The sequence below is a fragment of the Micromesistius poutassou genome (assembly GCF_964030765.1).
Source record: "Micromesistius poutassou genome assembly, chromosome: 5".
NCBI lineage: Eukaryota > Metazoa > Chordata > Actinopteri > Gadiformes > Gadidae > Micromesistius > Micromesistius poutassou.
The window spans coordinates 17,924,603-17,941,725 of record NC_140275.1 but is presented as its reverse complement, the minus strand read 5'-3'; the positions used below and the strand labels follow the sequence as shown (position 1 = coordinate 17,941,725).

Below are 17,123 nucleotides of genomic sequence, written 5' to 3'. Positions count from 1 at the left end.
TTGATGCTATTTCTTTGTCTTGTATCCAAGTTGAAGATAGCCACAAGCATGGTGAACACGTAAAAAAGGATTCCTACTGTGGTTTTTAAATGTCCCTATCGGCTGCCAACGTTATGTTTTTGAGTTGTTGTTATTCATTGAGAATTGTAGTTATTTTTGGTTTAATCCGGGGGATGATACGGGTGACACACCTGTTGGCTCAGGACGGATGGTTCCTCCTCTGTAGAGACATTTACGCAGGTCGCGTCTGTTCCCAGCGAGAGCTGTGATAACATTCTGTGATGTAAAATTTGCAACAAAAAAAAGACATAAGATATAGCTTCTATACATAGCTTCTATATATATATATATATTCAAGTATAAAACATGAAAAAAATAGTACATCTTCGACTTTTTCTAAGAATGTATTTTGACTCTGTAATTCTATTATTATTATTTGTCCTTTTTTTCTGCTTGACATAAACGAAACAAAAAACCTCCAACAACCAAAGTCTTGTTCTTATTCAGTGTCTCACGTGGGCTTTAGGCATTGGGTGAGGGGGGTGCATGATGTTCTCCTGTCTCTTCTTCTTATTAAAGACAATAGCACTCTTTACCAACACTGTGTACGAGTGAATGTATTGTGAGGAGCAGCCCTTCACAGGATGAAACGCAGGCTCTGAGGGCCTCTCCATCTAGTGTTGTGCAACCACATCGGGGCTTCACCCGGAGAATGCCACCGCCCGCCTCATGAGGGAGCCTGTTGTGTAATCCATCAAGGACCTTTATCACCTGCAACCACTCTGCATTTCATTTAGCATACTAAGAATGTCTCTGTTGACTGTCCGCTGGTGAACAACTGCCACTGATTAAACTACTACTGCTGGGTAAACTTCTACCACACTGGGTAAACTCCTACCGCTTGGTAAACTACCCTTGCTAGGTCAACTACTATTGCTAGGTAAACTACTAATTATAGTTAAAATACTAACACTAGGTAAACTACTATTGCTAGGTAAACTACTATTGCTAGGGGAACTACTACAACAACTGTGCTTTGAAGCAGCCTTGACCTACCAGGTTACTCATTAGATTTTAAATGTCAGCCCTGTTTGTTAGATTTTTCAGGATAGATTGTTAGAAGGGAGTCATTTAAGTGGTGTGAGTCTTTTTCTGCTCAGCACGTGAACAACTAACCAATCTCAGCATTGCTGGGACACAGTCAGCACCATAGTTACCAGTCAACAGAAGCACACTATTCAAACACACAATAGAACTCCCGTTCTTCTGATTAGTGGCTTGGAACAAGGAAGTGAACCAGCAGGCACTGTGATAGGCCAAGCAGCTTGTCAATCATTGATCACAACACGGGCGCCTCCCATAGAACAAGTTATGCTGGGAAACTGCAAAGCCACTGGTGTAGTCCACTGCAGAGATTGACCCTCTGAATCAAGCTGTTGTTCAACCAAATAGATGAGTTGATAACTACTATAGTAACTAAAACTATGTAAAAGATAGATGAATCTGCAGTGATATTTATTTTTGGACCTTGAGAGCAGACCATAGTGCTGAGGAGACCAGAGTGGTGAGGCTGTTAGAGCCATGGTGAGTGGGAAGAGGCTGGCCCGGGGGTCTCTGCTGCCCTCCGTGTTGGAGAACGGTGATGAGGAGACGGAGTGGGAGAGAGAAGAGATGGGAGGAGTGGGAGAAAGGCCACCCAGCAGGGCTCAGAAGGTTCTCAGCAGAGACAGTGTGGACGACCAGGTAGGCATTTAGATTATTATCTGCAAGCTTCATATTTGTTTTGAACAATAGTTTTGTCTGTTAAGGTTTAAAATCAACACCTGTAGAAACTGCTGTAGAACAGGAAACAAGGCTTAACTCTGCCACTTGGAGTAGTTGGTTTCCAGCCCAGGCTTTGTGCCTAAAGGAGATGAGATTAGCCTAACCCTAACTATATTAGTATAGATGACTCTAACCCTTACCATAATAGAATAGATGAGCCCAACCCTAACCCTAACTTTTATTATAATAGTATCATGGCCTTTTCCTGATTAGCTTTCCTTCTACATTCAGGGTGATCATATTCCTACCTTCTAAGATCATCTTCATGTCATCAAAGAGAGTCAAGTTAAACATATGAAATCGTGCCCACTCAAAAAACTTCTACAGAGATCTATTTTTGGGCCGATAAAGCCCAAAAAGCGCCATAAAGCAGTTTTTTTCTTGGCAGTAAAACAGTCAACCCTAAGAGAGGAGATTGGCATCAAGTGAGCAGAGTCTGGATAGTTTTTGTGACCTCTGAGAGACTTTGACATTTGATGTGACATTGGCCTTCAAAAATGTGCTCAAAATAATAACCAGTTCTGGTTGACCAACTCAGACTTGCAGAGTGTGTTTTGAAAACAAAAACAAAAGTCGAACAGGGCTTTTGGCTCCCCTTTCAAACACATGAGGATTTAATAATGTAGCCTCGCTCATAAATGTGAGCTTAGTGTGGTTTTGTCCTTGTCTGAGGCGTTCCTTGAGACTGACGCCTATTTGACCCGTCCATCCAACCTTGCTTTCACTCTGGGAATCCATTTTAATTGCATCTTTTCTGCATTCAGCTCACCGATCTGCGTGCTCCTGGGTAGGTAGTGCCACATTAAATATCCACATGCCATTCACAAATTGAAGGTTTGCATAAAATAATGAACAATTTAAAAAGACAAAACAAAGAAAAGAAGAAAGAAAGATTCAACTAAAGCTAGTGAAGATAGGTAGCCACAGAATCCAACTGAAAAAAACATAAAATGAGTTAACATGTTTGCCCATGTTTGTGGATTATTATTATTATTATTATTTACTTATTTATTTTCTACCAAGAAGCTCTAACAAACTGAGTGTAACATTGTTTCACCAGAAAAGCCGACTTCCATCGGTTTGGCACATCGCAAGCTGCAGTTCCGATAATGACAAATTTGAAATAGATTTTAATAAATATGAGAAAGGTCTCATGGAGAATGTCCTGCAAGTGTCGCATGTTCTGGAGTAGTTTGTTTAGAAGGGCAAGCAGAAGTTATATTCCCTTACTAGACTGAACAAGATCCTGTATGACACAAAGGCTCAGCATAAAATGAGCATTGCATCTTTTTTCCCTCACTATAATTTGTCTCATCTCCTTTACTGCGGCTTTAAAAAATGCCACTCTGACAGAGCTTAATATGCAGAAGCATTTCCACAAGATAAGTCAGCCCAAATCGAAGGTAATTTCTAATGCATGTTAACCTTTTTAATTTTTTTACAGAATGTTTCAGATTGTTGACTTTGTTTTCTCTTCTATGGACATTGTTGGGGAAACGTACATTTCTGTTGAATCAGAAATCGTTTTGTGATGGCAGGGTGGCAGCTGTCTTTACATTCTGTGAAATGACTTTCAACCAGCGGTGGTGATATGACATGTTTAGCAGACTCCACTGATGGAACAAGATTCCATGTTTAATACGATGGGGTTTGTTTTTTTGTTTGATTTAACAAAAGGGAAAGAAATGTATGGTTTATGATGTATCACATGTCTGAGTAATGGAATAAAAGTATTTTAAAAGTCAAAAAAAGTCTCTCTCTCTGACTCTCTCTCTCTCTCTGACTCTCCCCACATCGTTCTCTTCCATCTCTCTCTGGGCAGCAGACCGTGGCCTGGGCAGCGTGTGACTTGCGTGGGCCAGCAGGTGCTCCAGGGGAGGTGCGAGACGGCGGTGAGGAGGAGGATGGAGAGGAGGAGGAGGAGGAGGAAGACTATGACACTGACTTAGAGCTGGAAGGTAGAGAAACAGAGATGTTATATATGCTGCATATATTCAGTTAAAATTCGGGGGGGTTTCATCTTAAAAGGTTTCAGAGAGAGAGATAGTGAGAGAGAGAGAGAGAGAGAGAGAGAGAGAGTTTAACTTCAAGTCAGAAGAGACTGTTTTTGATATGACTGTGATCACACACTGCCCACCTCCATCACACACACACACACACACACACACACACACACACACACACACACACACACACACACACACACACACACACACACACACACACGTGGGCGAGTGAACAGAGGTCTGTATTTGCATCTTAATGAGTTCATCTCAGTCTTTTGTATCAGCCACTCTTCACAATTCAGAAGTGGAAACCATCTGGTTTGAATGCTCTTCCAAGAGGCAGGAAAACATCCTCCAGGGAATATCCACAGTCACAGAGAGAGAGAGAGAGAGAGAGAGAGAGAGAGAGAGAGAGAGAGAGAGAGAGAGAGAGAGAGAGAGAGAGAGAGAGAGAGAGAGAGGGGGGGGGATGTATATAACCAAAGATGATTATATTGCAATTGTTTTTATATGTATCATGTTTTACAGACACAAGAGGAAGATACGACCGAACAGGGCAGGCATGTTACGTGGAGGCTTGTAAATTGTGTCAGGTGGTGCCCGCCTCCTACGTCCTGCAGAACATGCAGAGCAGCGAGCTGTCTCTGGCTCACCGCGGCCTGGGGCCCCAGGTAACACACAGCGCCCCCTGTAGGAAGGCATGTGCCGGAGGTCCTCTATCCTATTCACTTTAACCTCATCCTCATCTTTAAAATCGCTTATCCGGTGTCGGGTTGCGGGGGCAGCAGCTCTAGCAGGGGGCCCCAGACTTCCCTCTCCCTGGCCACATTGATCAGCTCTGACTGGGGGATCCCGAGGTATTCTCAGGCCAGTGTTGAGATATAATCTCTCCACCTAGTCCTTGGTTGTCTCCTCCACACTGTTACTGCTGTCACTTTAACAAACACTTAAATTCAATCAACATGGATAATGTGTCTTGAACTGAACACTGCATTTCATTGTCACTTATAGCAAAGAGCTATTTATTTGCTCATAATATGGAAATCCTGATTATTTTTCATTAAATATCCTCCGAAAGTGTGTGAGATTGTTCATTTACCACAATAAACATGCTCTGCAGTCATTGAAATGTATCAACATTAATAGATGTATAATAGAACACCTTTCTTCTTCCCAAAGGATATTTAGGCATATTATCCAGCTTTCAAACAGTGCAAAGGAAAATTGAGGTGCATGTATTTACACACAAGAAGTTTATGCTAAGAAACTGGTTATTAACCAGTTATTATTTTCGTGAATATCAAGTACTCTCAGAAATCTCACACATCATCACACATCTAAACAAAGGCGTCGGAGCAAGCTCCTGTGTTAAAACAGCTGAGTGATGACACGATATTTCTGATGAGTTTCTTCAGCTAGAAAACATCACAAATGGAACCAGTGTGGCCTTAGGTACATAAAGTAAAATATTTCTTTGTCGCAGAGGGAGATGTGCTAGCAATTGTATGTATTGTATTAAGCAATGCCCGGCAGGCAGATTGGATGTCCTGATTGTTTCAGACTGGGTCTAGATTAGACAATGAAACCAATGATTAATCCAACTTTTTTTGTTAACCAAATTTAACATTTTATGATTAGTAATTTCTTGATGGCTAGGTCTCACACTCACACACACACACACACACACACACACACACACACTCACACTCACACACACACACACACTCACACACGCACACGCACATAGAGACACAGAGACTAACACTAAAATCAGACATCGAAAGAATATTGGTATGAGTGGTGATCAAACAGTCTCTTTTTCTTGGGGTGGTGGGGGGGTGTACTCTACAGGGTACCAAAGCGCTGGCGGTTCCCTTGGTAACCAACACTTCCATCCAGAAGCTGAACATGCAAGATAATTGGATGGAGGGGATGGGCGGAGCCGCCATGGCAGAGATGTTAAAAGAAAATTGTTATATTACAGGTGGGTTCACTCACAAACACACACCCAAAAAGCACTCAGTCACACTCACACACCCACGCATGAACTCACGCATAAGGACAAACATTTAGACACAGTCTCACGGTTGTGTGCTTGCGCACAAACACTCTCAGGCATGCCGAATGCAGACACATTTTACCTCTTGTCTGGTTCTTTTTTTTAATTAAATTTTTATTACAGATCTCACCCATTCACTTGCCACTACCCCTGTGGTCCACATTCTCCAACCTTAGGGGGCATTAGTGGCTCATTGATGTGACAAACTTCAACTTGTCGTACGTGGGGTTGAAGGGGTTTTTATCTTTAAATTTTGTGCATTGATTTTCTACACATGAATCAACAAGTGCCCCAAAACAAAAAAATAATTCGGAAGTAGCAGGTAGTAAAGTGCAATGGCAAAACAACAGCCATCGTGGCCATTTGTCACCATGCCCAGAAACCAGAATAGAGAACAACTTGACCAAATGAGAAGCATTTCCCCTCCCGATGGGTTGAGTCATGCCGGTAATGTCATGTGATCCACAGAGGTGGACCTGTCAGACAACCGGCTGGAGGAACGTGGGGCACGTGCGGTGGGCAGCATGCTCCAGGAGAACACCACCTTGGTCCGCTTGGGTCTGTCAGGGAACCTCCTGGGCCAGTGGGGGGTCCAGCACCTGTGCCGGGCTCTCACCACCAACACCAAGCTGCAGAACCTGGACCTCAGCCACAACGGCCTGGGGGAACACGCAGGTAACCGCCACACCTGGATCCAGTCGCCATGACACCAGAAGCTGCGTTGCTATGGCAGAAATATATAGTCTTGACGAGAAAGGAATGAGGACACTGTGAGGTATTTTATATTATATTTTATTTATATCATTGACACAATGAGGGAGCGGTTCCTATGGCTGCCACACTATTTTCCCAGATAAAAAAATAATAATAATTTATACTCACTTCTCACTCCCCTCACATGCAAACACACATTGCCATACACTGCATGATATTAAGGAGAATATATACTGTGATAGGATTGTGGTATCATGTTACATAGAAACACAATAGCTGTGATACAATATTAAATATTTATGGTGTTTATCTCCTTCTGTAAATTTAATATAATTAAAGACTACAAAAAGAGTGGCCTTCAGAGGGCCCTTTAAATGTTGTACGTTTACCTATAAAATGTTCCATTGATATCCTAATTGGTTATTACTGGTAATGATAACATATTACTCTACACATGCAAGTCACATGTGTAGTCAAGGACATCATTTCGGATCAATAATGACTTCCTTTGTGTGTAAAAAGGGCAGAGGTTATTTTTGTTGAATGGCTTCACAAATATTTGGTATAAGCATAAAATGGTTCATCTAATTACAACGGCACCCATTTTCATTTATATATCGTTCTTCCTTTCTTACAGACTCAAATTAACACACACACACACACACACATTTTTGGCATATACCTTCTTTGCTTCTCAGATGGCTGCTCTTGTGGAAGATATTGTTGGCATTCAAAGGTCGAGAACATTGACCTTTATTAAAACCTCTGTCAATTATCATGTGAATGAGCTTCTTGACAGGCACCGTCTGGAACAAGAACGTGCTGGGAAGTAAGGAATACAACTTGCATAACCTCTAGCAAGCAATGAAAGAAACAATCCCTGAATGCCCCAAAGTGACTTCAAGTTACAACTTCCGAGAACATAAAAGTACATCCTTTCTGGGTATAGGTTTCTTTCGGACTGCCTTTACTGTAAATATAAGGGAATATACTCAATACACTAAATCCTTTGTGACATCATACGTCGCCACAGTTATGGTGGTATCGTTGTTCAACGCAACAGTAAGTGTGTGGGTGCCAATCCACACACTTACCGTTAAGTAGGGTTCCATTTGCTGAAGTGGAAAACTCTTGCGGCTAATCACATGGATCAGCAATTGTTGATAAGAATGGTGTCCCTCTTGCCCTTTTGTTGGTGCTGACACACTACGATGCCATGGAGCACCCATTCCCCCCTCAGCGAGTACAGACGATATAAAGGACAGCCTTCTCCAAAGGTCACGAGTACTCGAGAAAACAAGACCAATTGATCATAGAAAACATCATGCAATCTGTTACACTCATCCGATTCAATATTGTGGAGATGACAGCTACCTTCATGCGTTGGTGAAGGTGGCACCGCTCCCAAAATAATCTGAATCAATTTGATGAAGTCACACCTCCTCCACTCCACAAATGAATGAAAAGCTCACACAGCATTATCTCTAAAAACAGCATATATATATATATATATATATATATATATATATATATATATATATATATATATATATATATATATGCATACTTATATGATTAGATGCCTAGCCTAGATGCCTAGATAATTTTGATATTAAATCACACAATATGTATTCAACACCAATGGACACAGAGGTGATGCAACAGGGTGAAATGTAGCTCCTGTAGCTCCTTGCGTTATCATCAGGTGTGAATGTGTGTCAGAGCCCTAGCATGACCAGCCTATGGTCTCCCTACTAGTGTTATCTACTGTTACACACTCACTGTGCTCACTGTACCAGAGCCATAATAAGTGGTACCCCTGACACCTGTGTTTGCTATAGGTAGACCAGCTATGCTAGCTCTGTGAAAAGGGTCTGTGAAATGTCACCTGTTTCTCTTAATGAAGGAATCGTGTAGCAGTGCTGCTGAGGTAATCCTGCAACAGCCGACCAGCCTGTTAGCCAGGGGGCCATAACCTTCTGCGTTGACGGCCAAGTTTTTACCAGGATTTAAGGAGTAAAATCCAGTTGTTTCCGACAAAATAAGATGCAGGTTTGCTATTTGATATAATGCAACGTAATGTCAAATATACCCCTTAGTTGTGGGTCATTTACACAGCATACACAATGATGTTGAGGCATGTCAAAAGTCTTATTAGGTCTCTCACACATAGTAATTATATCCACCCGGGAGAGAGACACACAACGTAGCCCACTTTGTTACCCGCTTATCATTTTGTTTGCTGCAATCTGAGTCACTATCGCTTCTCCCTTGTTCTTCTTCAACATGCAGGGGAGAGCTTAGGGGAGTGTCTGTCTGAGAACACCGGCTTGCGATGGCTCAGTCTGGCGTGGAACTCCATCAGAGGGAGAGGAGGAGTGATGCTGGCCAGGGGCCTCGGGGTAAACAGTACTGTATATAACATTTAGAGGACAAATCAGTAACCCAGGGTTGAAGTCCCAGTTGCCAGTTATGGGCAGGGTTACATGCAATGCTGCATATGTGATTGAGGAGGTTTTAAGATCTATTCTATCTTTTATATATACTTTCATGGCCAGTAGCGACTTCCATTATTGTAAGTGCGCACAAGACTAATAGTACCTGAAACTTTCGAACTTTAGCTCTATCACAGATATTGTATTGTAATCCCCATGTGCAATATATCCATCTTGTTCTGTTTGTTTGAAACAATAGATACATAGCAGTTTTATAGCAGCTTCTGCCTTATGTGAGCTATGAAATATAAAGAGTTGGCTTGACTGATATTAGATTTAACGAATTTCTCCTACGGGAGATTAATAAAGTTGTATTGTATCTTAGATAAAGCAACCCCCTCACTGAATTATGTTGATCTATTACAGGGTTTTTGTGAATATTATATCATATTATTGTTAACAAGCTCATGGAACAAATGATTACCAATGGAAGAAAACTTTTTACAAGGTCTGGTCTGGTGTTTATCGGCCATCTAAAGAGCATAGTTCTGAGGTATGGCTTTGGAGATGACCGGGATCATAAAGCTAATGATAGACCTCAAAGATAGGACCCAAGAGCCCTATTTATCTGCTCCCAGCGCCCACATCAGCCGCTCACTCGCATGAATTGTTTCTGTGCTTTTATCGTAACCTTATTACAGAATATACTTTCACATCCACCTGAGGAGTTTTTTGATGTGGTTAGCGATTTTGTCATGGTTTGCAAATGCCATGCTCCTCTGCTGTGTTCTAGGCAAACATATTTCTTAGAGCATTAGATTTGTCTTTCAATGGCTTGGGGAAGGAAGGAGCCATTGCTCTGGGAGAGGCACTTAAAGAGAACAACACTCTGGAAGAATTGAACATAAGGTGGGTCTTTGTTATATCTGCTGCCGGTGATCAAATTAGCATGTAATTGGGTTTGCAAGGGGCACGGGTTAGATCTGTTAAGATCTGCTTTCATCCAGCAATACTGAAAGGTCTCTGTAGTCTTACCTTATTTGGTTATAATGTGAGGCAAAAAAAAAGAAAAGAAACCCGCAGATTCTTTATTAAATGCCTGGTGATTTCCATTTGCATACTCTTGTCGAAATCTCTGTTCCGTGGATGTGTCTCCCATGGGTAATGACGTTCACAAAGCACGCATAAAGCTGTTGTTATCTCGGGAAAAACAAAAAGTTTGCCCTAAAATAAACTTCCAAAAGATAAATGTTCATGTGATCTTACCACACCCTTGATTATACATAAACAGAGAGACGTGATGCATTTTTATATCGCCTGTCTCACACCCAAAAACTCAAATTGTGTGTATATATATATATCTTATATATTTTGTGTTCATCTCTTGCTTCAGCAACAACCGTGTACCCGTTGAAGGAGCGATCCATCTTGCTCTGGGCCTCGCAGTCAACAAAACGCTGAAATCTCTCAATGTAAGCGGCCATTAAAAGAAGATTAGTCCCAGTTTCTAGACTGACATCAATGAAATACATAAATCACTGTTTTCAATTTTAACATTCACAATCGGGCATAATCCCCAGAGCCGTGACAGACTGAAATAGTGTTTTTGCAACTAAAGGCAGAAACTACGCTTTTTTTTTTGCTTAGTTTTTCATATTCATTCATGTTGAGTACCAACATAACACATAGTAGCAGTTTATATAGCTCAGCGAATTCCCAGACAAATCCTCATGTTGTTCATCCAATTACAACTTTTCACTATTCAATGGTTTGGGTACTGTGGATGCTCCACACGCAAACAGGTTAGGCTGTTAAATGCTATTGCTATGCTGAACAATGCAGGCGTGGTTGTGTGTGTGTGCCCACCTGCATCAAGATATAACCTATTCACAATTCTGCTGGGGTCCTTAATGTGTTTTCTTATGGTCTAGATGGGACGGAACCCCATTCAGAATGCTGGTTGCTATGGATTCTTGAAGTCTTTGCAGGGAAACCCACAATCTGGATTAGAAACCTTGGATTTTGCTGTAAGTGGGACACAATAATAAGTGTTAATCTAAAGAATCCAACAGCTCATTTGATTTTCTCCATCTTTCCCCAGGACATGACTGTTAACCAGGATTTTGAAGACTTGTACACAATGGTTAAAGAGACCATCCCTATGCTTGTTGTTAAACATGGAGACAAAATAGACACATTCAGAACACACAAAGCTGGAAAACCTTAAGTTACAGTCAAACTATAGGGTTAAACAAAATGTAGTCTACATTTCATGGTCCTTCGTGCTACAAAATAGGTTTATTGTAATATTGTTGTTGTTTTAACATAATGAAACATATGTTGTCTTACTACAGTTTGCATATTTTCAATAAAGATACCATAGGCTATATAAAATTATTGCAAGTCCTTACAACGGCGCCCATTTTCATTTAACCGCATATGCCGCATATATTCATAAAAAGCACTTCATTAATCAACGATGGAATTATCGAATAATTTGTAGGGCTACTTCATTTATTAAATAAAAACAACATAGCAACAAGATAGGTACAAAGCAAAGGCAAGCCACTGTTTTTTTTTTTTTTAAAGAGAGTAGGCCTTGCTCCCCCAGACCTGATATAATACGACTCTGGCTGCGCTATCCTTCTCCACCACAACCGCCCCCACACGCTTTTTAGACTAGTTGAGTCCTGGAGACTGTCACATATTAACTAAAGAAGACTACCATTCCTTATCTCGTGTAAGTTTTGCAAGATGGCGACGACAAGTGTTGTGTGGCGTGAGGTCCGTGTCCTGCGGTATTGTGTGAATCTGCAGCAAACCAGAAGGCAAGTTGTATTTCCAAAGCACAGGTTGATTTATGCGGTGTCAACACAAGGTTGGTGGTGACAGCGTTTCCTTATAATAGGCTCTGCATTTCCACACACTACACTGCTAACGGTTAGTGTTACTCACTGTGGAGCCACTGTCGCCAGCAGTAAGCAACATGCAAGTCCTTCTGGCAAGTCCTTCTCTTCCTTCTGAGACCTTTGTTATTTTCTGTCGCTTCGCTTGTGAGTGCAGAGAACTGCAGTAGCCTACTCCAGATGAAACGGCCTTGTATACATGATCCACCACCATGATCATAATAAAACAACGTAACCAGCACTCATTTGCTGCACCGTTGAACTTTGTCCTTCACAATTACTGTCTATCCTTCAGTAATATACAGGCCGAGGTGATTGTGGTTTCAGTGTTTCATTAAGTGTTCTGTAATGGGAGAGTTATGGCTGTTTTAAATGTCGTTTTTAATTTGCCAATTACTGCTCTCTCACCAAGAACACACTTTCTTCATTTCAAAGAGAAAGGGCTATATTTAACAAAAACTTGGTGAGAATCACAACCAGCTCGGTTCTTGTAACCACTAGTAACAGTTCATTTTCTAGGAGGAAGTACTAACGATTTAACTGCTACGTCCAAGAACAACAGATGTTATGCACAACATATGAAGGGGGTTGAACGTGATACAGACCTAGATCGCATTTTTTGCGTTTAGCATATTAATCACTGTATACATAATTGTAAATCAAATATGTTGTTTGAATATGAAGTCCACACAGCGTTCCATCTAAAGTTCCATTATTATTGCTGTCCCATTTAAAAAAATAAATAAATCTGTGTGTGAGTGTGTAGGAGGTTTTCAGAAAGCGGTGAGAAGGGATGGTTCCGTTCTCTGTTTGTGCACAAAGTAGACGCCAGGAAAGATGCCCACTCAAACCTGCTGTCCAAGACAGAGACCAGCAGTCTGTTTAAGATGCAGTGTAAGTTGCCCTCTTCCATCTACATGCATGGGATGGTCATATGCACGTGATTGTTCCAGCTCAATGTTTAACCCTCAATGTTTAACAGCTCAATGTTTAATGAGATGCAGTTGGGTTACAACAAAATCAAACCAGTGTATGGTCTAATACATTCAGTTTGTGGTTTTGAAAACATTACCATAATGGGATGCAAACTTGCTCCGGGTGCTAAATGTAGTATGAGGGAAACATTGGATTGTGTTTATAGGGACATGAAACGCATGCTTCATCCCATTAACATCGGAAGGACTATGTTGAGAAACATTATCGCTGGCCTCTGCTGTTCTTCAACACATTATTTGTGTATGCATGAGATAAACATGTATTGGTCTACACATTTATCAAGTACACACAATATAAGACTTCTATTCAAATTTAAACTTGAGATGAACTATTGATGAAAACACCAGTTTTTTTAACCTGTCTGGTTTTTTTTTTACGTACAGTTCACAACGTGAAGCCAGAGTGCTTGGATGCTTACAACCAGCTAGAGTGAGTTTCAGTTCTCCATGGAAACATATTTTCTTTTCAATCTTTGTTTCGTAACAGTCAGCCAAGAGTGCGTTGTGATGTTGGTATCCAACAGTGAGGTTTGACGTCTGTCATGCTATTTCAAGTTGGGATATTGACCCTTGCTCTTCCTATAGGGTCGAGGTACAGAATAAACTTCACCGTGACCAGGACTATCCGTGTGAGGTGGTAGGAAGCTGGAATACGTGGTACGGAGAGCAAGACCAAGCAGGTAAATGCTTGTTTAACAAAATAACCTAACAGTATCTAAATTAATCTTGGTATACATAGAAGACCATTCCCATGTGTGCAGAAATCAATATTTATCCACTGTTCGATAAAACAAATGGAATTCAATCACCTTATGTTGCAATCATTGTCTTTTAATACCCAGTATATTCACCATTTGATAAGCAGTACACAGCAATTATTTTCTTTACAATGCAACAGCATCATCTGCTGTTTGATTTATGCTAGTACATCTTTGGAGATACCGGGGAGGCTATCCTGCATTGACAGAATGCTTGGACAAACTTAACAATAACAAGGTACGTGCTTGGTTTATTTGGACACACTAAACAATTACAAGGTACGCTATTTGTCCATTTTAAGAAATGCAGATGAGAGCATTTCTGCTGGGCCGATCTTCATCGTGTTCCTTGGGAACTCTTCAAGACCTTTTACAACCAATGTCAATGTAATCTTTATATCTGTGAAAGTTCGACCTTCAGTGAAAGTGGACAATTCATGTAAACAGTAGTCATGTTCTGTGATCTTTGCTAAATATACGTATAACTTAAATCTCATTAAAGCATCAATGGTTGCGACTGTTACCTGTTCAACTGATTTGTATGCTCTAACCACCACTTTATTAAACTATCTTAAGAAATGCTTCCTCAAAATCTGCCTGTACATAATCTTGCCATTTTATTTTATTCTATTCCTCCCGTTCTCCGGTTCTTCAGGAGTACAAAGAGTTCCGTCAGGAACGGGCCAAAATGTTGATCTCAAGGCAGAATCAGCTTCTCCAGGAGTTCAGCTTCTGGAACGAGCCTCTGCCCCGCCCGGGGCCCAGCATCTATGAGATGCGCAGCTACAGACTCAAGGTAGCCCGAGGGAACGCGCTTTGCAGACAACGAGAAATATTTGTTAGCGGTGCATTAGTCACTAGACAGATCAGCCAGGGCCCTCACAACACATAGCTCTGCCCACGTCAGGTAGAGGAGGGGCCGTGTGTGTGTGTGTGTGTGTGTGTGTGTGTGTGTGTGTGTGTGTGTGTGTGTGTGTGTGTGTGTGTGTGTGTGTGTGTGTGTGTGTGTGTGTGTGTGTGTGTGTGTGTGTGTGTGTGTGTGTGAGCCCAAGAGAGAGCAGAAACGTGATGCAAGGGAAACCGTTTTAGTTCTTGGGTGTTGAACATGATGTTGGTGTTGGGCTAACATGATGTTAAAGGCACAGTTCATCCAATCACGTTGGGTGTTTATCATAACGCATTGTTCTTCTATCAGGCATGTTTTCTCATAAATGTCTGCCTTTACATGGCTTTATCTGTGAATTCACTCTGACGGGACGCCTCTCCCTGGGCTCATCTGTCTTCTCCCTCCGCAGCCCGGCACCATGATTGAATGGGGCAACCACTGGTATGTAACGTTACATCAAACGTCATTCTAAAAATAGTTTTTTGTACCCCCAGAGCTCCATCCAAACAACATCAGTACCCCTTTTTTTCGACACCAAGCACGATTTTTTTTTCCCTTTGAGCTTATATTCAACTATTATCCTTTACCGTCAGTGTGAATATTTGTGTGTCCGAGAGACATACCGAATGTAGGAAACCGAGGTGTACTTCTGTTTGTGGTCTTAACTTTGTTGACCAGCCACAGTCAACATACAGTATATAACAAATGCATTACATTTTTATTTCACACTTGATTTTGGTTTTGTGACACCTCCGGTGGCGATTCACTATCTAAAGGATGTTGGGCCTGATTCACCTGGCGGCCATCTTCCAGGGTGATGGTACTGAATGCGGGAATCCGCATTCAGATCCAACAATTTAATAATCAAGATGACCGCCAGGAGAAGGCCCATAGAATGATGCTCTGGATGGTGTGCACCTACAGGGCGAGGGCCATCAAATACAGGCAGGAGAACAACGAGGCGGTGGGAGGATTCTTCACCCAGATTGGAGATCTCTACGTGGTTCATCATTTGTGGGGTAAGTAGAAAGAAGCCTGACACACAGTACATTGATGATGATAATGATACAATAAACATACTAATGGCCAACCTTTACTATTGTCCTTCTTCCTTAAAGCGAAATATGGATATAGAAAGATATGTTATAAATAAAAGTTTATTGATCCCAGATGGGAGCAAAAAGCCCAGTACAGGTCAGGATAGGAATGACAAGGCCAATCTTTTTATTTTTCAATAACAGCAACAATAAACAACAACCCAAATGTGAGAAAAAATAAAAATATTTCAGCTGATAACGTTTATCCGTAATGTCTTTTGATGTTTACAGCGTACAAAGACCTCCAGTCCCGCGTGGAGACGAGGAACTCTGCTTGGCTGAAGGAAGGCTGGGATTCCACTGTGTATTATACTGGTACGACACACACACAGACACAGACTGAGTACACGCACAGACAAACTAAGGGTAAGATTTGGCCAATAAGGAACCGTTGTTCCCATCCTGCACACCAGCCCTCCCTACCACCATAAGGCGCTCTGCAGCATGACCCCACAACCCACACACCTCTAGCACAGAGAGTTTTAGTGATCCCAGATGAATCCCAAATCAATGTAAATGTACCGTAACCTAGGCTAATGCAATTGTTTTGTGACATCTTGCATGAGAGACTCTGGCAGTTTCAAACACAACAACGTCTCCTCATAATCACAAATCATTCAACGATTAATTATTTAACAATGAACCAAACACCAATACTACCAATAACATTCGTATGCTCCTATCCTTCCAAAATGTAGTCATTGCGATGTGAAATCACGATGTACAAGCCCTATAGAAATGGGATGTCATGGACCCTTCTTACATATTGTGGTTGAATCCATTCTGATTTTAAATCAGGCTAAACTAAATTGATCAACATTTAAAGAGATTAAGAGCGAACGTGTGTAGATAGTGGACCATACATACCTTTTTATTTCATAGGTATGTTATGAATTTCCTTTCAAGTTCATCAATGTTATCTACGATAACGTTATCTACGATAACGTAACTTTCAAACAATCTGTTCCATGCTGTATATTCTGTTCTATGTTGTTCCTTAGTGCCCCTGATCAGAAGCATGGAGTCCAGAATAATGATACCCACTCAGAGTTCGCCTCTCCAGTGAGCGACTGAAACAAGATGACTTTTGTTGGTACAGTTAGTAAAGTACAGCAATAAGAATACAACATGAGGTGGAAGCTATGATTGTAGCCTACTATTCCTCAATCAAAGTCGATGGAAGATGGAAAATAAAGCTACCATGTTAATAAGTTATCATGTATAATGATTATGATCGTAATTATAAAATAGTTGTATAATAAGGGGTCTGTTTGACAAATGGTTAACATATTAATCATAGGTTACTTATTCTTGTAATGGTCACATCACATGTTTTTTTATGCAATGTTGACTGGCAGCTAGCACCACTTTTATTTTAATAAAAAACGAATTGTTCAAATTACTACTAGGATGTTGTCTTTTGTTATTTTTCTTATTTAGGAG

At 41.1% G+C, this 17,123-nt stretch overlaps 2 protein-coding genes across 2 annotated transcripts; both read left to right on the top strand.

The window, feature by feature from the left end:
- Window positions 1–1,581: 1,581 nt before the first annotated feature.
- On the top strand, window positions 1,582–11,265 carry lrrc74b (leucine rich repeat containing 74B; the record flags this gene model as incomplete). Its single annotated transcript, XM_084468196.1, has 10 exons — window positions 1,582–1,743; window positions 3,647–3,782; window positions 4,359–4,501; window positions 5,682–5,814; window positions 6,358–6,564; window positions 8,896–9,005; window positions 9,832–9,947; window positions 10,432–10,510; window positions 10,970–11,065; window positions 11,140–11,265. The coding sequence occupies 10 exons, from the start codon at window positions 1,582–1,584 to the stop codon at window positions 11,263–11,265; spliced, it is 1,308 nt and encodes a 435-aa protein (XP_084324322.1).
- A 444-nt stretch (window positions 11,266–11,709) lies between these two features.
- On the top strand, window positions 11,710–17,082 carry nipsnap1 (nipsnap homolog 1 (C. elegans)). The gene is made up of 10 exons (XM_084468030.1): window positions 11,710–11,866; window positions 12,711–12,838; window positions 13,324–13,369; window positions 13,525–13,619; window positions 13,865–13,935; window positions 14,353–14,493; window positions 14,993–15,024; window positions 15,508–15,602; window positions 15,912–15,995; window positions 16,682–17,082. Exons 1-10 carry the CDS (start codon window positions 11,793–11,795, stop codon window positions 16,744–16,746), a joined length of 831 nt encoding a protein of 276 aa, XP_084324156.1. The 5' UTR covers window positions 11,710–11,792; the 3' UTR covers window positions 16,747–17,082.
- Window positions 17,083–17,123: the final 41 nt, after the last annotated feature.